Below are 22,670 nucleotides of genomic sequence, written 5' to 3'. Positions count from 1 at the left end.
TCGCCTCGGTTGGCTTGGTTACGAAACTGACTTGACCGGTTGCCTCAAAATGCGCAATGCGCATGTTCACTGAGGAGGGGAACAGCTGACGTCTGTCACCGGAATCGCTCCTACTAGCTAGCTGGTTGAATGAGTTGCTCGCTCGAGCCGTAGTATTCTGAAACAGACATGGAATGTTGACGTTTGCTGTGTTTAAAACGAAAAGAAAAATCAAGTAATTCATATACGAAGATCCAAGTTAATATTTGCGTTGTGAGCCTGATAAAATGGTAAGTAATTTCGCCATAAAAAGAGCTGAATAGCTCAAACCAGCCGGTTAGCTCATTACCTTAGCTGCAAGCAAGGTGTATGGTTTCAGGAAGCAGAGTGAAGCAAGCTGGTTGGCCACCTGTGTTGGCTAGCAAGGTACAGTGGCTAATGCTAACATAGCTACAGGTACAGTAGCCAACTTGTTTGCTAGTGGACAGGCCGCACATTAGAGTTTTGCCTAGTCTAAATTCTAACTTCGCTAGGAAGATGTATGTTGAGCTCACTGGCTAACAAGTTATCTTCGAAGGTAACCTTACATAACTAAGCCTTTTGACACTTGTTTAGCTAGCCAGATGTCGTGATTAGCCAAATAGCTGGCTTGCTAGCTGGTTTTGTTTGCTTTCAACGAAATGTACACTTGAACTAGGTAGTTTGACATGTTCCTCTGGTTACTGTCATTGTTAGTGTGTGTACATAGTTGGTGTTAACAGCTGTAAAGTTGGCTGTTGACTGCCTACACGTTGCAGATACTCTGTGACCCTCAACACTGACCCTGCACTAGCTACAATGATCGATGTGTATTGATAAAATGGTGTTAAACTATTCAGACACCCCTTTCTCTTTTGCTGATCTGGTTGTCAGTTAGGCTGCCTCTAGTATTGCTGCCTGTTTACTGCACCTTTACTGTGGGCAAAATGATAAACCGTTGACTATTAGACAATTGCCACCTTTGTCAACTTGAAGGGTGTCCAATCAAAACGCATATTTTGACCAATGGGTAAAATAATATTTTAAGTGTGTGGATAATCCTTTAAGAAAACCATTGGTCCAAAACTCATGTCTCGATCACAATATGTTAAAAAGCTATTGATTGGCGTTTTTGCTGTCCTACAAGGGTCAGAATTAGGGTGACTAAATCAATGGAGGTGACTAAAAGTGTTCAAATATCAGAAAAATTGCATCGAGTCAACTGGGCTGGATTCTGGGCAAGAATTAAGGCTACTGGTTACCCGACAGGCTAACTTTACCATTGAACTCATCTTTCTTCTCGAATCTGCAGTTAAGATGGATATCAATTTTGATACGACATGCAGTATGATTTTAATACGAAATTCCTCTTTTTCAAGATTTCTCACATAAACAAGCGTATCTCTTGTGAAATGTCAACGAAGCACTGAGCGTATACCAAGCTTTTTATTTTCTTAGCCTATTACATTTAATTCCGTTTGTCATGCAAATGTTTTTTTTTTTTGACCCGCAGTAACAACTTGGAAGACCACAAAATGTAAAATCCTCAGAAGTTGTTACAAGAAACCTGACCGCTATGTCAACAGAGCGCGGTGCTAATTATCAGATGTATTAAGTTACGAAATCCAACTTTTTGCAGATAGTGTTAATGATATGTTAGAGAAAGACCTCACTGAACAATTCAGAACACAAATCTTCATATTTATCTTGGTAAAATGTATTTTAGAACATAAGGATCTGAAATGTCATCACCAAATCACTTTTCACTCTGGACAATGTTTGGACACCCTGCAACTTGGTAAATACTACCTACACTCCCTTCCTTCACCACTACTCTCCATTATAGGGTATTGCTGTCCTCACCAGTGTCCTTCTACAGAACATAAAACCCCTTCCATGTCTTCTCCTCTCTGTCAGATTAACACTAGAGAGAAAGCACTGAGCGGGTTCGACTGTAAGTAAAGTGGAACTAGCAAAGCAGTTGACTGTAAATTGATTGGTGTCAGTAGAGTTTGTACGGTCTGTCCAGTTCTGTGTTTTTAACCTAAAATAATGTGTAGCTCATCTTTGCATCTATGTTTCGTGGTCACCAACTAACTAGCTAACTAGCCTGGAGTGACAATCTGTTTGTACTATCATGTCAACTTCTTGTTTGGCATGACAAGGAGTTGGCATGATTACACAAATAGACTCCCACTTGCTGTCAGTCATATTTGATTACCAGTACTATACTAATATTTGTGGTTGGCTGGCCATTGCTTCTTGAAGAGGGATGGTTTGTACCAATATTTGTGTTTTAGATATAATGTACATAGTCCTGTATACTGTGTTGGCTAAGTTGAATAGTGTTAGCCTGGTCTCAGATCTGTTTGTGCAGTGTGACAATGACCATAGGAGTTGGCAAGACAGCACAAACAGAGCTTGGCCCAGGCTAGAATATGGTGGGTCCTTTGACCATAGGAGTGAGGCAAGACTGCACAAACGGATTCTAGCACAGGCTAGAATATGGTTGGTCTTTTGACTGCTTTATAACTAAGTAGGACTGCTGCTGCTAAATCACATCACATTGTAGGATCTGACACAGATGAGCTTAAGCATAATCTCCCAAAAGGAAGCTAGTCTATTCTTATGCACATCATGGCCTTCTTTACTTCACACTCCCTTGTCACATGTCCCCCTCTCCTCTCTTCTCTCAATTCCAGTTCAGAGGGGCTTTATTGGCATGGGAAACATGTTTACATTGCCAATTCAAGTTAAATAGATAATAAAAAATGTACAGTAAACATTACACTTACAAAAGTTCCAAAATAATAAAGACATTTAAAATGTCATTATGTATATATACAGTGTTGTAATGATGTGCAAATGAACATAAATATAGGTTGTATTTACAGTGGTGTTTTTTCTTCCTTGGTTGCCCTTTTCTTATGGCAACAGGTCACAAATCTTGCTGCTGTGATTGCACACTAGTATTTCACCCAGTAGATATGTGACTTTATCAAAATTGGATCTGTTTTCAAAGTCTTTGTGGGTCTGTGTAATTTGAGGGAAAGGTGTCTAATATGGTCATACATTTGACAGGAGGTTAGGAAGTGCAGCTCAGTTTCCACCTCATTTTGTGTTCAGTGTGCGCATAGCCTATCTTCTCTTGAGAGCCAGGTCTGCCCACGGCGGCCTTTCTCAATGGCAAGGCTATGCTCACTGAGTCTGTACATAGTTGAAGATGTCCTTCATTTTGTATCAGTCACAGTTAGGTTTGCATAGTGTCGGAAACTTTCCGGTAAATTTCTGGTAATTTTCCATGGGAAGTTAAGCCCGGATATTTTGGGAATTTTGCTTAAATTCATCAAAAAAGTTAGCTTATAACAGTGAACCTTTTTTTGTGGGATACACAAGGCATTTCTAGGTCTTGTGGCATATTTTGGTTAAACTATCCCCAATTCAATGGAATTGCAGCCCTTTGCATGCGCAGTGCATTCTTCCATCACATGTACAGCTGATTCTCAAGATCTTGCACACTAATGAGATGCTATTGAGCCCACGCTACTACACTGTCTGAGCTAAGGACTACATGCTTTCTGGTAAGCTTTGATTACAATACTGGGTGGGGTGAATATATTTTATATGACTTACATGATTTTGTGTTAACTAGTAAATGGTAGCCTACAGCAAAGTGTGTTTAAATAATTTCTAACTTGTTAACAATTTCTGCTAGTTAGTTTTTGCTACCATATGGGATTTAGCTTGCTTGAGCCTGCTAACTTTGGAGTGTTAATTCACCTGTTCCCATACATGTTTCATTTTAAAACATTTATCTTGCAAAGGAGTTGTTTAATCTAACTGCTTAACTATTTGTCTGTACATGGAATTGTATACTTTTTTAAAACTCATTTTTGTTCTAATCCTTCTCAGGAAAATTCCACAGGCACTAGCTGATGTGTGGAGACATTTCACTGCACCTAATGTAGAAGGAAAAGCTGTGTACATTTGCAAATACTGTGCCAAATCATATGTGAAAAGTGCAGCAAAGATGCAGAATCATCTGGCCAAGTGCATAAAGTTCCCTCAGCGCTCACAACAAGCAACCTCTGACAAAAGCCCCTGTACTTCTATTCGAGTGGAAAATTAGGAATCTGACACCTTATCGATAGCAATAGCTCATGGTCCTCCTGGAATCAGAAGGTTTTTTTCACTCAATGAAGGAATGTAGTCAGAGAAATGCGGATGAATGTCTTGCTTGAGCTGTGTATGCAACTGGTTCACCTCTGATGCTCACAGGCAATGTGTATTGGAAGAGATTTCTGGATGTTCTTCGCAAAGCATACACCCCTCCAACTAGACATGCTTTATCTACTAATTTGCTGGATGCAGAGTTCAACAGAGTTCAAGTGAAGGTCAAGCAAATCATAGAGAAAGCAGACTGTATTTCAATCATCTCTGATGGGTGGTGGAATGTTCGTAAGCAAGGAATAATTAACTACATCTCCACCCCTCAACCAGTATTCTACAAGAGCACAGGACACACTGGTCTCTACATTGCAGATGAGCTGAAGGCAGTCATCAATGGCCTTGGACCACAGAAGGTATTTGCACTGGTGACAGACAATGCTGTGAACACGAAGGCTGCTTGGTCTAAAGTGGAGGAGTCCTGCCCTCACATCACACCTTTGGCTGTGCTGCTCATGCATTGAATCTGCTCTTCAAGGACATCATGGCATTGAAAACAATCGATACACTCTACAAGAGAGCCAAGGAAATGATTAGGTATGTGAAGGGTCATCAAGTTATAGCAGCAATCTACCTCACCAAGCAAAGAATAAGATCACCACATTGAAGCTGCCCAGCAACACCTGTTGGGGTGGTGTTGTTATCATGTTTGTCAGTCCCCTGGAGGGGAAGGAGCCTCTCCAAGAAATTGCCTTATCATTGCCTTATTGCCGATATGGACATCTCCCCTCAAGGGGATCCTCCTGGATGATGTATTTTGGGAGACTGCTATGCAGCGTGAAACTCCTGAAACCTGTAGCAGTAGTCATTGCACGGATCGAGGGAGACAATGCCAGTCTGGCTTTGGGGTGGAGATGCAATATGGCAGTCGTGCCAACATATCTCATCAGCCACCCGATGGAAGGAACTTTGTGGATCTGAGGCTCTTTCCATTGTTGCCTCCATCATCCTCCAAATCCCCCCAACATCAGCCGCCTCAGAGCGCAACTGGTTCTTGTTTGGGAAAACACACACCAAAGCTCGTAACAGACTGACCAATACAAGGGTTGAAAAATTGGTGGTCATCCGGGCAAATTTGAGGCTTTTTGAGCCTGACAATGAGCCATCCTGAACAAGGTTGGAAAGTGACAGTGAAGATGAGGCCTCAGAGTCAATGTTCAAGAGGTGGACATTTGAGGAGGTCCAGGGAGAAGACATGGAAGCCTGAGAGGAAGAAAGTCTAGAAAGTAAAGCTTTGGTTATCATTGTACAGATGTATGTTGAAAATGGTTTTGGGAGATGCAATGGATCATTGGGGATCATTCAATATTCCCTTTTGTTGTTCAGTGAAATCATCCCATGTGAAGAGTCAACTCATTTCATTAAAGTTCAATTTGTAACTAAATTGTTTTTTACATTTCTTTTGGAAGGATTTCATCATTTGTAATTATGTCTACTTATGATAAGGTAAAAGGTTTAAGTTTCTGTCTCCATATGATATGGTAAATATATCCAATGTAAAAAACATCTACATTTAAATGGCATTAATATTAATTTGCATATATTCCCGTTAATTCCCACGGAAAGTTTCCACCTCTGGATATTCCCCAAAATGTGCAACCCTAGTCACAGTGGTCAGGTATTCTGCCACTGTGTACTCTGTTTAGGGCCAAATAGCATTCTAGTTTGGTCTGTTTTTTTGTCAATTCCTTGACACATTGGAAAGAATTATCATTTTGTTTTTTCATGATTTGGCTGGGTCTAATTGTGTTGCTGTCCTGGGTCTCTGTTGGGGTCTGTTTGTGTTTGTGAAGAGCTCTAGGACCAGCTTGCTTAGGGGGCTCTTCTCCAGGTTAATTTCTCTGTAGGTGGTTTTGTTATGGAATGTTTGAGAATCACTTCCTTTTAGGTGGTTGTATATTTGACGTCTCTTTTCTGGATTTTGATAATTAGCGGGTTTCGGCCTAATTCTGCTATGCATGCATTATTTGGTGTTTTACATTGCACACTGAGGATATTTTTGCAGAGTCTCAAATTGTTTATTGTCCCAATTTGTGAATTCTTGGTTGGTGAGCGGACCTCAAACATAAAGGGCAAAGGGTTCTATAACTGATTCAAGTATTTTTACCCAGATCCTAATTGGTATGTTGAATTTTATGTTCCTTTTGATGGCATAGAAGGCCCTTCTTGCCTTGTCTCAGATCGTTCACAGCTTTTTTTTTACCTGTGGAGCTGATGTTTAGGCCAAGGTATGTATAGCTTTTTGTGTGCTCTAGGACAACGATGTCAAGATGGAATCTGTATTCGTTGTCCTGGCAACTGGACCTTTTTTGGAACAGTTATTTTTGTCTTACTGAGATTTACAGTCAGAGCCCAGGTCTGACAGAATCCGTGCAGAAGATCTAGGTGTTTCTGTAGGCCCTCCTTGGTTAGGGACAGAAGAACCAGATAATCAGTAGATATTTGACTTCAGATTCTAGTAGGGTGAGGTGCTGCAGACTGTTCTAGTGCCCATGCCAATTCGTTGATATACACTGCTCAAAAAAATAAAGGGAACACTTAAACAACACAATGTAACTCCAAGTCCAATCACACTTCTGTGAAATCAAACTGTCCACTTAGGAAGCAACACTGATTGACAATAAATTTCACATGCTGTTGTGCAAATGGAATAGACAACAGGTGGAAATTATAGGCAATTAGCAAGACACCCCCAATAAAGGAGTGGTTCTGCAGGCAGTGACCACGGACCACTTTTCAGTTCCTATGCTTCCTGGCTGATGATTTGGTCACTTTTGAATGCTGGCAGTGCTTTCACTCTAGTGGTAGCACAAGACGGAGTCTACAACCCACACAAGTGGCTCAGGTAGTGCCGCTCATCCAGGATGGAACACCAATGCGAGCTGTGGCAAGAAGGTTTGCTGTGTCTGTCAGCGTAGTGTCCAGAGCATGGAGGCGCTACCAGGAGACAGGCCAGTACATCAGGAGACGTGGAGGAGGCCGTAGGAGGGCAACAACCCAGCAGCACGACCGCTACCTCCGCCTTTGTGCAAGGAGGAGCAGGAGGAGCACTGCCCAGAGCCCTGCAAAATGACCTCCAGCAGGCCACAAATGTGCATATGTCTGCTCAAACGGTCAGAAAGAGACTCCATGAGGGTGGTATGAGGGCCCAACGTCCTCAGGTGGGGGTTGTGCTTACAGCCCAACACCGTGCAGGACGTTTGGCATTTGCCAGAGAACACCAAGATTGGCAAATTCGCCACTGGCGCCCTGTGCTCTTCACAGATGAAAGCAGGTTCACACTGAGCACATGTGACAGAGTCTGGAGATGCCGTGGAGAATGTTCTGCTGCCTGCAACATCCTCCAGCATGACCGGTTTGGCGGTGGGTCAGTCATGGCGTGGGGTGGCATTTCTTTGGGGGGCTGCACAGCCCTCCATGTGCTCGCCAGAGGTAGCCTGACTGCCATTAGGTACCGAGATGAGATCCTCATACCCCTTGTGAGACCATATGCTGGTGCGGTTGGCCCTGGGTTCCTCCTAATGCAAGACAATGCTAGACCTCATGTGGCTGGAGTGTGTCAGCAGTTCCTGCAAGAGGAAGGCATTGATGCTATGGACTGGCCCGCCCGTTCCCCAGACCTGAATCCAATTGAGCACATCTGGGACATCATGTCTCGCTCCATCCACCAACGCCACCTTGCACCACAGACTGTCCAGGAGTTGGCGGATGATTTAGTCCAGGTCTGGGAGGAGATCCCTCAGGAGACCATCCACCACCTCATCAGGAGCATGCCCAGGCGTTGTAAGGAGGTCATACAGGCACGTGGAGGCCACACACACTACTGAGCCTCATTTTGACTTGTTTTAAGGACATTACATCAAAGTTGGATCAGCCTGTAGTGTGGTTTTCCACTTTAATTTAGAGTGTGACTCCAAATCCAGACCTCCATGGGTTGATGAATTTGATTTCCATGGATCATTTTTGTGTGATTTTATGTGAAAGTATTTAATAAGAATATTTCATTCATTCAGTTCTAGGATGTGTTATTTTAGTGTTCCCTTTATTATTTTGAGCAGTGTATATGTTGAAGAGGGTGGGGCTTAACCTCTCTGGGATCATTCGGGACGCTAGCGTTCCACCTCGCCAACAGCCAGTGAAAGTGCAGGGCGCCAAATTCAAAACAACAAATCTCATAATTAAATTTCCTCAACCATACAAGTATTTTACACCATCTTAAAGATACACTTATCGTTAATCCAACCACAGTGTCCGATTTCAAAAAGGCTTTTCGGCCAAAGCAGAACATATCATTATGTTAGGTCAGCAACTAGTCACAGAAAGCATTCAGCCATTTTCCAACCAAAGAGAGGTGTCACAAAAAGCAGAAATATAGATAAAATTAATCACTAACCTTTGACGATGTTCATCAGATGACACTCCCAGGACTCAATGTTACACAATGCATGTATGTTTTGTTCGATCAAGTTCATATTTATATCCAAAAACCTCAGTTTACATTGGCGCCATGTTCAGAAATGCCTCCAAAACATCCGGAGAAATTGCAGAGAGCCACATCAAATAACAGAAATACTCATCATAAACTTTGATGAAAGATGCATGTTTTACATAGAATTAAAGATAAACTTGTTCTTAATGCAACCGCTGTGTCAGATTTCAAAAAAGCTTTACGGCAAAAGCACAATATTCAATCATCTGAGAACAGCGTTCAGCCACAAAAGCAAGCCATACAGTTACCCGCCAAATTGTGGAGTCTACAAAAGTCATAAATAGCATTATTAATCTTCACTTACCTTTGCTGATCTTCATCGGAATGCACTCCCAGGACTCCCACTTCCACAAGAAATGTTTGTTTTGTTTGATTACGTCCATATTTGTCGAAATACCTCCGTTTTGTTCGCGTTTAGTTCACTATTCCAAAGACACAATGCGCGAGTGCAAAATATAGACTAAATGTCAAGAGTTCCATTACAGTTTGTAGAAACATGTCAAACAATGTTTACAGTCAATCCTTAGGGTATTTTTATAATAAATCTTAAATAATATTCCAACTGGACAATAGCGTATTCATTACAGAGGAAAAAGAAGGAACGGCGTGACCGCGCAGTAAACAACTTATTGGCCACAACCTAGTCCACTTGTTGAAACGGCTCTTATTCGACCTCCTTCCACAATAGAAGCCTCAAACAACTTTCTAAAGACTGTTGACATCTGCTGGAAGCCTTGGGAAGTGCAATCTGGCCCCATAGACACAGCATATTGGATAGGCAATCACTTAAATGAAACTACAAACCTCAGATTTCCCACTACCTGGTTGGATTTGTCTCAGGTTTTCTCCTGCCATATTAGTTCTGTTATACTCAGACATCATTCAAGCAGTTTTAGAAACTTCAGTGTTTTCTATCCAATACTACTAATAACATGCATATATTAGCATCTGAGACAGAGTAGCAGGCAGTTTACTCTGGGCACCTTATTCATCCAAGCTACTCAATACTGCCCCCCAGTCCCAAAGAAGTTAAGGAGCTTTTTTTGTACTTATTCCATGCAGTGTTATTTTTTATATCCATGGGGTACTGTATTGTAATGACCTCTGCATAGGGATAAGCAATGGGGCTTCAATGGCCTCTGCATTTGGGTAGGGAATCTCTCCTGCCATTGTCAGGCTCAAGAGTTTTCAGACCTCTCACTTCACACTTAAGTGCTAATTGAAGTTGCAGCCAGGTCATTTCTGTCCTAGCAGCTTGGTAGCCTTATTTATTAAACTTTGTATAACAAAATTACCTAGAGATTCTTTTTTTTTGTAGGTTCAGACTCAACATTACTCACTCAGTTTTGTGTTGGATTGTATTTTTAGGTTGCGCCGTGTTTCTTCTGCAGGTTTTGGTTTGTTAGTTTTTTTTTCTTGATAGTCATTGGTAGTAATAGACCATTCAGGTAATTTTGTCCAAAATCAATGTTTTAGGTATGGAAATTGGATTCAAGGTTTTGATGTTGAGGTTAGTATACTGTATAAACTAGAATTTATACAGGTTTATCGGGCTTATCTACATTTATCCAACTCTAATTCTATATTTTTTTGCAGAAGAACCCAGGAGCCCATGAGCTCACTACCCCCTCTCGCCCTCTGAAGTGTTTTTGAGAACACACACACTGAATGCAAGTAGAATGGTACTCCTTTCAAAAGGTGACTTTCACAGATGATTTTGTAGGAGGGCACTGATGTTAGTAGTCTAGTTTAACATTAGAGTATGTGCTACATTCGTGGCCAGGCAGTCTCTAGGAGATTGACTCTCCACCACACCACGTGGTGCCAGGGAGTTTAAAAGCAGAGATTGGAGATTGTGTTCCAGGGAGGGTCTCGATAACTAGGACAAGTCCGGTGGGAGATGTAGTCTGTTACTGTACTTTTTCCACCATGTCAATATTAACACGGTTGATATGTAGATCTAGACACACATGTAGGCCCAACTAAACTTGTGACATAGAAAGTATGGTCTGTCTTGTCCTCCCCTCTCTCTCTCCCACTGACTCTCTCTCGCTCATAATCTTTCTCTCTCTTTATGCAGATCTGATGGTCGTTTTTTTTTTTTTTGTCTTTGTACATGGAGCAATATCTCTTTCCCCATCATACTTATAATCCCCCTTTTCCTGTTTTGTGACCCAGTCCAGGTTGCTAATATATGAGACTTGCTGCGTCGGCGCGAAAGCTCAAATCAAATCAAATCAAATCAAATTTTATTTGTCACATACACATGGTTAGCAGATGTTAATGCGAGTGTAGCGAAATGCTTGTGCTTCTAGTTCCGACAATGCAGTAATAACGAGCAAGTAATCTAACTAACAATTCCAAAAAAAAACTACTGTCTTATACACAGTGTAAGGGGATAAAGAATATGTACATAAGGATATATGAATGAGTGATGGTACAGAGCAGCATAGGCAAGATACAGTAGATGATATCGAGTACAGTATATACATATGAGATAAGTATGTAAACCAAGTGGCATAGTTAAAGTGGCTAGTGATACATGTATTACATAAGGATGCAGTCGATGATATAGAGTACAGTATCAACGTATGCATATGAGATGAACAATGTAGGGTAAGTAACATTATATAAGGTAGCATTGTTTAAAGTGGCTAGTGATATATTTACATAATTTCCCATCAATTCCCATGATTAAAGTGGCTGGAGTAGAGTCAGTGTCATTGACAGTGTGTTGGCAGTAGCCACTCAATGTTGGTGGTGGCTGTTTAACAGTCTGATGGCCTTGAGATAGAAGCTGTTTTTCAGTCTCTCGGTCCCAGCTTTGATGCACCTGTACTGACCTCGCCTTCTGGATGACAGCGGGGTGAACAGGCAGTGGCTCGGGTGGTTGATGTCCTTGATGATCTTTATGGCCTTCCTGTAGCATCGGGTTGTGTAGGTGTCCTGGAGGGCAGGTAGTTTGCCCCCGGTGATGCGTTGTGCAGACCTCACTACCCTCTGGAGAGCCTTACGGTTGAGGGCGGTGCAGTTGCCATACCAGGCGGTGATACAGCCCGCCAGGATGCTCTCGATTGTGCATCTGTAGAAGTTTGTGAGTGCTTTTGGTGACAAGCCGAATTTCTTCAGCCTCCTGAGGTTGAAGAGGCGCTGCTGCGCCTTCCTCACGATGCTGTCTGTGTGAGTGGACCAATTCAGTTTGTCTGTGATGTGTATGCCGAGGAACTTAAAACTTGCTACCCTCTCCACTACTGTTCCATCGATGTGGATGGGGCTTAACCCCGTGTGGCGTGTCCAGAATTAGGTCTTACTGCTTACTCTCTGTTAGCCTGTGCCTGCCTAATATGTGTAGGCCTACATATCACGACCTCTCTGCCCTGTCTGCTGTCCCACCTCCTCCTCTCTAGATGCGTTTCATGTTGCTGTTCAGTCGACAGGGGAAGCTGCGTCTCCAAAAGTCCTCCCGCTTTATGCCGAACTGTCTATTTCAGTCTCTTTGTTTTACCCTCTATGTTCTGTCTGTTGTACACACTAGTTCATCCTGAAGTTACCTGGTACTAACGTCTCCTTTCTGTATGCTATTGATCCTGTCTTTCTCCCCACCTGTTTCCTCCCCCTGTAAACTGACATTAACTCTCCCTGGTCTCCCTCCTTTCTAGATGCGTTTCATGTTGCTGTTCAGTCGGCAGGGGAAGCTGCGTCTCCAGAAGTGGTACACGGCCACGGCCGAGAGGGACAAGAAGAAGATGGTGAGGGAGCTCATGCAGGTGGTGCTGGCCCGCAAGCCCAAGATGTGCAGCTTCCTGGAGTGGAGGGACCTCAAGATTGTCTACAAGAGGTACTGGAATACACGCACACACCAGGGATTTTTCTGCCATTGAAATCCTTGAAAAGTGTTTTTTTTTTCATGGTTGTGTGAGACAGCATGTAGCTGCTACACACTCTGTTCACACAAACACACACTTGAAAAAGTGCAACAAAGGGTACTGCGTGCTTTACATAAGTGTCTGGAATTGTAGTCACACACACATACTCTCTCTCCCACTGTCTCTCACTCACACAATAATTGAATGACTTCTTTTTTTTCAGAAAGAACTTCAGTTGTGGCAGGTCGAATAAGATAAAGATGTATAGTAGACATATAAATGGCAACGTTCACACGTGACCTTACCAATGTTTACAAGGTTTAGGCCTATACAAGATACACGTAAACCACACAACTGTTTTCATTTAAAAGCCATACGGATGCCGGTACAAAGCTGTTAGTGGCTCTCTTGGTTTTAAGAGGTCCTGAGTCTGTTCCCTAATGGCAGAACTGGCTCTTCAGTGGCGGTGTAAGATCCAAAATGATTTATTTGCCCCTTATGTTTGCGCTCTTTGTAAATGTCTCGGACAGCCTTTTGCTTTCTCCATTCAACCTTACCACAGACCTGCACAACTCTCACAATGGTATTCAGACTTGCCCATGTGAGGGAGCCAAACCAGGCAACTACACTAAATGTTAAGATGCCCCCCTCCTTCCCTCTACTGGTAATAATTGTTCTTCAAAAGTGGCTCCAGGGGGCATTAAAAGAAACAGACCTGTCACACACACACACTTACTTGACATTACTGTGTGTGTGTGTCCTGACCTGTCTCCTGGCATTATCACCCAGGCTGTCTCTGAGGGGTGTTTGGTATTGTTTCCCCAAAACACAGATTTGACTTTCCATTCCCACTGATGCTCAGTGACTCACCATTTGAACACTCATTCCACCTCCCACATCTCATACAGAAGCCATCCACACACAGCACTCGGTGTAGAAGTTGCCCAGAGGATCCTACAGTAACCTACACCACAGTGAATCTGTGCAAGCTTATCATATGCTGCACTTCCACCTAAGACTGTGTGTCGCCACTGTTCTTATGTTAATTAGGCTCGGGCTGTATACCGGGGTATTTGGAAATATCACGGGATGGTTTTTAATACCTTTGAAACTATTTATTGAACGTTTTAAAAAGAAATATGTGAATATATATATATGTGAATATTTTTTGGTACTTTTAAAGTAAATACCTGCAGTCAACTTGTGCAATACGTTAGGGGATAAAGGAGATTGCATTCTTCATTTCAATATGACACTTACTGGTAGTCCCCTATCATGTTGTATTTGTTTACAAGCACACAACAACCAGAGAACGGAGCCTTGTGAGTCACTACTGTGCAGCATGTGCCAGGTGATTGAGTTACAGTATGGAATTCACAATGAAATGTTTGCCAGCTAGATATAATTTAACTGTCTAAAATCTGCTAAAGGCTCTGCAGTTGCACATTTGGTTTGCTAACTTAGTAGCTAGTTAGCTACCTAGCTAAGTGGTTACCTTCTTCCCAAGTCCAGCCTCGCTTTGTAACAGCAGAGAATCCCTTCCTGGATAAAGATCCTTGCTGTCTAACATTTTGTTTTGTGAGTAGCATTTTTTTAAAGTTACTTTGATCTGGGATGTCCGTCCTGAAAATGGTTTAGGTCAGAGCCTGTATAAAATGTTCGCAATGTTAGCATTCTCTATGGGATTTTACATGTACTTGTTAGCATTGCTAACCTTCATATTACAGAGGCGGTGGGGTTAGAAAATAGTACCCCTGGTGTTCTGTGTCGGTATTACAGAATATCCCAATATGGCACACGGTCTGTATGACAATATGGATACCGCCCAAGCCTAGAGCTAATGTTTTGCTCTAGTGTAATTGTTTCCACCAGGAGTGTGACACTAAAGACTTGGGGTGTGCCGAATCAACAACCTCTGTATCAAGTTGCTTTGTGAGAAGGTTTTAAAGTTCACAGTTAGCCATTCTTATGTAAATGCAAGCTGAAAAGTACCAGTGGCTTGGCCTTGGCCCCAAGTCAGAGCATGTTTGCAAAAAATGTGACAAAGCAATTAACTATTTGTCCTGAATGCAAATTATGTTTTTGTGCAAATCCAATACAACACCTTACTGAGTACCACTCTACATATTTTCAAGCATAGTGTTGGCTGCATCATGTTATGGGTACTGTATGCTTGCAATCATTAAGGCCTGGGGGGTTTTGAGGATAAAATAAACGGAATGGATCTAAGCACAGGCAAAATCCTAGTGTTGGTTCAGTCTGCTTTCCACTAGACACTGGGAGATGAATTAACCTTTCAGCAGGACAATAACCTAAAACACTAAGCCAAATCTACACTGGCATTGCTTAACAAGAAAACATTTAATGTTTCCGATTGGCCGAGTTAGTGTTGACTCAAATCTGCTTGGCAAGATTTATTGCAAGACTTGAATAAGCCAAGACTTGAAAATGGTTGTCTAGCAATGATCAACAATCAATTGGACAGAGCTTATTTAATAGAATTGAATAGAATAGTGGGCAAATATTGTACAGTCCAGGTGTGCAAAGCTCTTAGACTTACCCAGAAAGACTCACAGCAGTGAGCGCTGCAAAAAAGGTGATTCTAACATGTATTGACTCAGGATTGTGAATACATATGTAAATTAGATATGTATTTTATGTTCAAAACATTTGCTAAAATGTCTAAACAGGTTTTCAATTTGTCATTATGGGGTATTGAGTGTAGATGGGTGAGGAAAAACAATTTAATCCATTTTGAATTCAGGCTGTAGCACAAGAAAATGTGCATTAAGTCCAGGGCTATGAATACTTTCTGAAGGCAATGTAGATGGAAATAGGAAGAACTGAGGTAAATCTGATGGAAACTCAACAGTGCTCTCTGCGGTGTAGTGCAGTACCTGTTTCTGGCCAGGTGAGTGAGCCAAAGAGCTGACTTCGCTAATGCTCTAATACAGTGTTTCCCAACTCTGGTCCTCAAGTACCCTCGACAGCATACATTTTTGTTGTAGCCCCAGACAAAAAACACCTGATTCAACTTGTCAAGGGCTAGGTGACAAGTAGAATCAGGTGTGCTTGTCCAGGGCCACAGTTGGGAAACAACACACACAACCTTACACATGGTATAGTGCACAACCCTTGAGTTGCCAAGCACTCTGCATAGACTGGCATCATACACATCAGCATAACAAGCTTGTCTGTCAGTAGTTATTAGTTGTCTAAGGGTGCGTTCAGTAGGACGCAACGTTTTGGAACATTCAGATTGAAATATGCTTTGTAGAAGAAGCATGCCCTCTATTCGTGGCATTCTATCTACGTTTGGCTACAGAACATGGCCCTGGGTTACTGACTGGCAGGAGCTCCGTGGATTCCCCCTTTTTAGTTCTGAGCTGAACCTCAATGAAGAAGGTGTGGGTGTGTTGAACCTCAATAACCCAAAGACAGTGTGGGGGTTTTCTAGGTTCCTTCCTTCCATTCCGCCTCTGCATGCTGTTTGCACTAATAGTGTGTGTGTGTGTGTGTGTGTGTGTGTGTGTGTGTGTGTGTGTGTGTGTGTGTGTGTGCGCGCTATAGGTATGCCAGTCTGTATTTTTGCTGTGCGGTGGAGGAGCAGGACAACGAACTCATCACTCTAGAGGTCATCCACCGCTTCGTAGAGCTGCTGGATAAGTACTTCGGCAGCGTGAGTCTCTCGCGCTCTCTCTCTCATTCCGACTTCTCCAGCCAACTCTTTCATTATCTCTTCTTTAGCCAACTGCATTCTCTCTCTCCAACTGCTTATTTCTCACCTCCACTCGTTGGCTTATCATATATTTTCCATTTCATCCTCCCTGCCTCTCTTCCATTTCATCCTCCCTGCCTCTCTTCTATTTTACTACCGGACAATCAAAGGATTTTCATGTAAGTCGATGACTCGCATCATATGCTGTTTATTCTCCCTCACGGTCCCTCTATTGATCTATTGAACTCTCCATAGTCTTCTCTCCCTCCCCCAGTATTGTCCACTAGTGCTGTCTGCTGGCTTTGTAGACCATTTTGAGACACATTTTCAGCCGGCTACTTTTCCCACTTTAATTAACTAGGCTACTTTTCAATTCGTTAGTCAGAAAAAGTCTGCCGAGCCCTCTCCCATTAGAATGAACGACATGCATCTTCCAGCCATCTATTGATAGGACAGGCTCCTGTCAGTCACAAAGTGAGCGATGACAGGTAATTGTGTGTGTGTGTGTGTGTTGTGTGCGCTGTGGTTGCAGTCAAATGTATTTACACGGAGAAAGAGCGCATGAATTTGCACGTCCCATAATAATGTTATAACCATGACTCAAAATCCACTTAGCCTATTACACATACATTTTTTTTGGCGTGCAGGGCCCGAACATTAACCAATCAAGTCAATCACATGTATTTATAAAGCCATTTTTACATCAGCCGATGCCACCAAGTACTTCTACAGAAACCCAGCCTAAAACCCCAAACAGCAAGCAATGCAAATGTAGAAGCACGGTGGCTAGGGAAAACTCCCTAGAAAGGCAGGAACCTAGGAAGAAACCTTGAGGAACCAGGCTCTGAAGGGTGTCCAGTCCTCTTCAGGCTGTGCCGGGTGGAGATTATAACAGTACATGGCAATTAAGGACAGATAATTCGTTCAAGATGTTCAAACGTTCATTTTAATGAACAAAAATATAAACGCAACATGCAAAGTGTTGGTCTCATTTTTCATGAGCCGAAATAAAAGATCCCAAATATGTTCCATACGCACAAAAAGCTTATTTCTCTAATTTTGTTCACAAATTTGTTTATCCCTTTTAGTTAATATTTCTCTAGGTGTGGCATATCTATAAGCTGATTAAACAGGATGATCATTACACAGGTGCACCTGGTGCTGGGGACAATAAAAGGCCACTCAAATGTAAAGTTCTGTTACACAACACAATGCCGTAGATGTCTCAAGTTGAGGGTGCGTGCAGTTGACATGCTGTCTGCAGGAATGTCTACCAAAGCTGTTGCCAGATAATTGAATGTTAATTTTTCTACCGTAAGCCACCTCTGTTAATTTTTCTACCGTAAGCCACCTCCAACGTTGTTTTAGAGCCATTCAAACGGCCTCACAACCGCAGACCACGTGTAACCACACCAGCCCAGGACCTCCACATCCGGCTTCTTCACCTGCGGGATTATCTGAGACCAGCCACCCGGGAAAACAGAGTATTTATGTCTGTAATAAAGCCCTTTTGTGGGGAAATACTCATTCTGATTGGCTGGACCTGGCTCCCCAGTGGGGGGCGCCTGTGCCCTCCCAGGCGCACCCATGGCTGGGCCCCTGCCCAATCATGTGAAATCTGTAGATTAGGGCCTAATGAATTTATTTCAATTGACTGATTTCTTTATATGAACTGTAACTCAGTAAAATCGTTCATTGTTGCATTTTATATTTTTGTTCAGTAGGGATGACCATCAGGGTCAAATAATAATCACAGTGGTTATAGATGGTGCAACAGGTCAGCACCTCAGGAGTAGGGGCTCAGGGCTCAGGTAGTCCTGAGGCATGGTCCCAGGGCTCAGGTAGTCCTGAGGCATGGTCCCAGGGCTCAGGTAGTCCTGAGAGGGTGAGAAGATGGGAGAATTAGAGGGAGCATACTTAAGATCACACAGTACACCAGATAAGACTGGAGAATTACACCAGATAAGACTGGAGAATTACACCAGATATGACAGACTGGCCCTAGAGCCACTCACATAGACTATTAAAGCATAGATACTGGAGACTATTGTTGGGGACACTGTGGCCCCGTTCGACGATACCTCCGGACTGGATATAACCCCACCCACTTTGCCAAAGCACAGCCCCCAGATCACCAGAGGGAAATGAACAGACTACCAACTTACTACCCTGAGACAAAGCGGTGTATGTCCCACTAAGATCTCCCCCCACCGCATGAGCCCGAGGGGGCGCAAAACCAGACAGGAAAATCACATTAGTGACTCGACCCACTCAAGTCAAGTAGAACTATCCAGCTCCACTCTACATTTAATTCTAAATGCCTAATGCTTGCAAAATATAATAAAAAATATACATTTAAAAAACATTTCTTTGCAGGACAAGGATTGTCCTGAATGTCTGAATTTCTTCACCTTGCTTTTCTGGTTGGCTGGCAATTTTCACCATCCAATTATTTCAGATCTACAGGAGTGTACGTTTCATCATGGCACAGACCGTGGAGATATGTTGGCACATCAAATTATTAGAATATGGAAAATATTAGTCAATCATTGCATTTTATCCATGCTGGCTTTTGCAGGCTACCTGAGACAACTGATACCTGTCATACCTGTATTGTAGATAGCTGAGAAAATGCCTCTTAAAAGGAAGCTGAAAGCCTGTGAATGTCAGCGGACTCTTACAGGGTTCTTTAAAGGCCCAATGCAGTCAAAATGTTGTTTTCCTATGTTTTATATCATATTATACAACAGCTGATGAAACTAACACTGTAAAAGTGCAAATAAAATTAGATCAGTGTTATTACCTGATTGGTGCAGGTTGAAAATACAATCTAGCGTTAGAATGTACCAGAAGCCGCCAAAATAGGGCTTGTTCGGCAAAAATGTCTTAACCCGGGAGAACCCCCCCCCGGCCCAGGGGAACTTGGCTGGCTCCTTTGTCTATATGGCTGGCTCCTCCATGTACTTGTGGAAAACACTGCTCTCCTCTCGCTCAAGCTTCTCTCCTTGTATATCCTCAACTATAAATGTGCTTATACTCTTCTATCGTGTAATTGGTGTAGGCTCCCTGTATATACTGTACATAGACTGTGTCAATTCCTCTGTCTATTGCTGTTGGCACCGTTTCACCAAGTCACATTCCTGATATATGTCAATGTAATTGGCAAATAAAGGTGATTCTGATTGCTCCCTGTCTGTGTGCGTGTGTGTGTGTGTGTGTGCCCTGGCAGGTATGTGAGCTGGATATCATCTTTAACTTTGAGAAGGCCTACTTTATACTGGATGAGTTTCTGATGGGGGGGGAGATCCAAGACACGTCCAAGAAGAGTGTTCTCAAGGCCATCGAACAGGCCGACCTACTACAGGAGGTAGGATTCAGATTGAAAAAACATTGTCCTCAGTGAGGCAATTCATCTAGCAGCAAACATAATACATACAGACAAAAATCACATTTAAAAACGGATGGCAAAGGATAAGTACTGAATAGGTGGTTTAAAGTTTTTTTTTTTTTTTTAAATGTCAAAATTAGGCTGCATGTATATGATAGGAGTGATCTCTCTAATTAAAAAGGAAAATCTCCAGCACACCAGTCTGGCGACCTCCATCGGGTGTCTCTACCTCACTATGGGCCCTATTCAGGCTTGAGATAAATGTATTTAACACGGACTTAAGTAAAACCATTTTTTTAACTTAAGTCCATATTTTATTGACTTAAGTCCATGTTGAGTCTGTTATATAAAAGTCTGAATCGGGCCTTATGACTTAATACCTAACCATTATTAATGTAGTTTAATTTGTCACCATGTAGTCTGAGCCATCTGTTCCCCGTCTCCCCCTTACAGGAGGACGAGTCTCCGAGAAGTGTTCTAGAGGAGATGGGTCTGGCGTAGTGACAGCAGGGTACTGATCGCAGCACTTTTTAATCAGGCAACAGACAGACGAAGAGACGGAGGACTTTGGGTTCCATGTGCAACAGGGTGGAGGAAAGGGGGTTTGATGTGGAGGGGGTTTTGGGGGAGGCTGGGAAGGGGGTAAGGGCTGGGGTGGAATCTGTTATCTAAGGTGTGTCTCAAGTGGCACCCTATTCCCTACATAGTACTCTAGGGCACTGGCCAAAAGAAGTGCACCTTTTTTTAAGTAAAAATAGGGTGTCAATTGAAATTCACACATTGACGTTCGGGTACTGAATTCCAGACATTGCTGACATTGTTGTGTATTATGATGATGATGATCCACACCCTATTTATATTAGCTCTGTGAAAATGGTGCCACTTTTGGCCGAAGGATTTAGCTACTACTACTGTTGTATGACCCAGACTTGGGATCAAATACAATCTGAAATTGTTCAAGTACTTCTAGCGTTTTGCTTTAGCCTGCACGGAGGCCATTCTATTGGTTCCGTTCTACCAGGACGCTCAATCAAGCTCAGTTTGAAGTATTTGAAATAGTATTTGGTCCCCGCTCTGATTTGACCTTGGAACTTTATTTTTTTAGCAGGTGATGAAATAAAACAAACATTTTCCCCAACAGATGACGTTTTATCAGATTAGAATGTGTCCCAAATTGCACCCTATTCCCTATATAGTGCACTACTTTTGACCAGGACCCATAGTGCGTTAACTTTCACCAGAGCCTTATGTAGGGAATAGGGTGCAATTTGAAGGGGACAGGGATTTGCTTTTAAATTAATGGTCGTCCAATATTTTGTATATGTACCACACGTTATGAGAATAATATAATACGTTTGCTGTTTTTAAGGGACCACATTGATTGTCTGCATTGGTGAGTTCTGTTGAACCCGTAGGATATGTTGTAGGGGTACAAACAAAGAACACATTCTTGCCCTTCCCATTTATGTCAATCTGAAGAATGATTCTTTCCAAGTTCTGGTTCCATCCAGAATTCCATAGAATTTAGAATTCTATTTCTGTGTTCTATTCTGCAACTGTTTTTCTCTCTCTCTCGATTTCCTCCATCTCTCAACCCCCTCGCTCTCTCTCGCGTATCGAGCAAGTATGTTTGAGGGGAAGTTTGATGTGATCTTTTAGCCTGTGTGTGGCTGTGCTAGCATGAATGTGTTTTATGTGGAAAGGGCTCAATGTCATAGTATGCAATGTAGTGATGATGATTCAGATGAGACTAACCCAGGGCACAAAAATATAGGCAGAGAGGGAGAGTTGTTTTTGAGCAGCAGCGTAGAACAAAAGGCAAACCAACTACTTTGACATACACGTGACTTTTTAAATAATGGACCTAGCTACCTACCATTCCTATAACATCACACACATTAAATGTAGTACATTTTATGCCGATCAAATACCCACTTTCCAAAGAGTAATAATGTTTGTGTCTGCAACAAGAGGGAATAGACCAATAGGAATAAAGTGCAACTAGAAGAGAGTTTGGCTTCAGACTGTAGACATGCATTCTTATTACCTGACTTTAGCTTTTTGATTTAAATAAGATACGTTCCAACATTTATACTAGTGTACTACTTGCTAGTGTGCATTCCCAATACATTGCTTCACTCCAATTAGTATCAAAACATAGGCTACATTCCGATATCCACACTAGCAAACCACTTAGGGTGCCATTTGGGACACCAGCTATTTAGTGCAGTTCTTTTGACCAGAGGCCCTAAATATGGAACAGGGTGCCGTTTGGGATGAAGCCTTTGGATGCATGCCCAATATATTGCTCCATTCAAAGTGGTATACTAGCATGGTCAATGGGACAGAACTATTGCTTCATTATTAGTAGTGCGCTAGTGTGGATTATTGGAACTGCGCCGATATTTTGATTCACGTTTTTTCAGGGACTCCAAAAGGTGTGTGTGTAGGGTTTTATTCATTTGGGATCCAGCATGAGGGGTGGGTGGCATGTGATAAATGACTATTGAACTACGGTCCAGTCATGGCACCCTATTCCTTTTATAGTGTGCAATCTTTGCTTTGACCTGGGTTCTGGTCAAAAGTAATGCACTATAAAGAGAGAAGGGTACCATTTGGGACGCAGACATATTATTAAAGGGAATCGTGTGAATGTAATTTTATAATGAAAATAAAATGTCATTAGAAAGGACTTGTGTACTTGTGCCTTCTGGTTTGCTTATTGTCGTTTTTACCTCAGTTGAATGCACTGACAGTAACTTGGTCTGGATAAGAGCGTCTGTCCTCTCTTGAAAATGTCAATGTAGCAAGTTATTGTTTAAAAAGGTATGTTTGTTGTGTTAACTATGAATGCCCATGCATGTTTTAACCTGTGAATTTCCATAGTAGGAAATAGTAGTAGTCAGTCTATAGACAAGTTTGGACACACCAACTCATTCCAGGGTTTATCTTTATTTTTGTTATTTTCTATATTGTAGAATAATA

General features: G+C 42.2%; 1 protein-coding gene across 1 annotated transcript; it reads left to right on the top strand.

Annotated features, from left to right (window-relative positions):
* Positions 1–80: 80 nt before the first annotated feature.
* LOC112214535 (AP-1 complex subunit sigma-1A) lies at positions 81–22,377 on the top strand. Its single transcript, XM_024373348.2, has 5 exons — positions 81–269; positions 12,373–12,551; positions 16,150–16,258; positions 19,527–19,664; positions 20,139–22,377. Exons 1-5 carry the CDS (start codon positions 267–269, stop codon positions 20,184–20,186), a joined length of 477 nt encoding a protein of 158 aa, XP_024229116.1. The 5' UTR covers positions 81–266; the 3' UTR covers positions 20,187–22,377.
* Positions 22,378–22,670: the final 293 nt, after the last annotated feature.

This window comes from Oncorhynchus tshawytscha, linkage group LG15 (assembly GCF_018296145.1).
Source record: "Oncorhynchus tshawytscha isolate Ot180627B linkage group LG15, Otsh_v2.0, whole genome shotgun sequence".
In the NCBI taxonomy this organism is placed as follows: domain Eukaryota; kingdom Metazoa; phylum Chordata; class Actinopteri; order Salmoniformes; family Salmonidae; genus Oncorhynchus; species Oncorhynchus tshawytscha.
The sequence above is the reverse complement of the archived record's forward strand: the minus strand, read 5'-3'. Positions and strand labels throughout refer to the sequence as shown.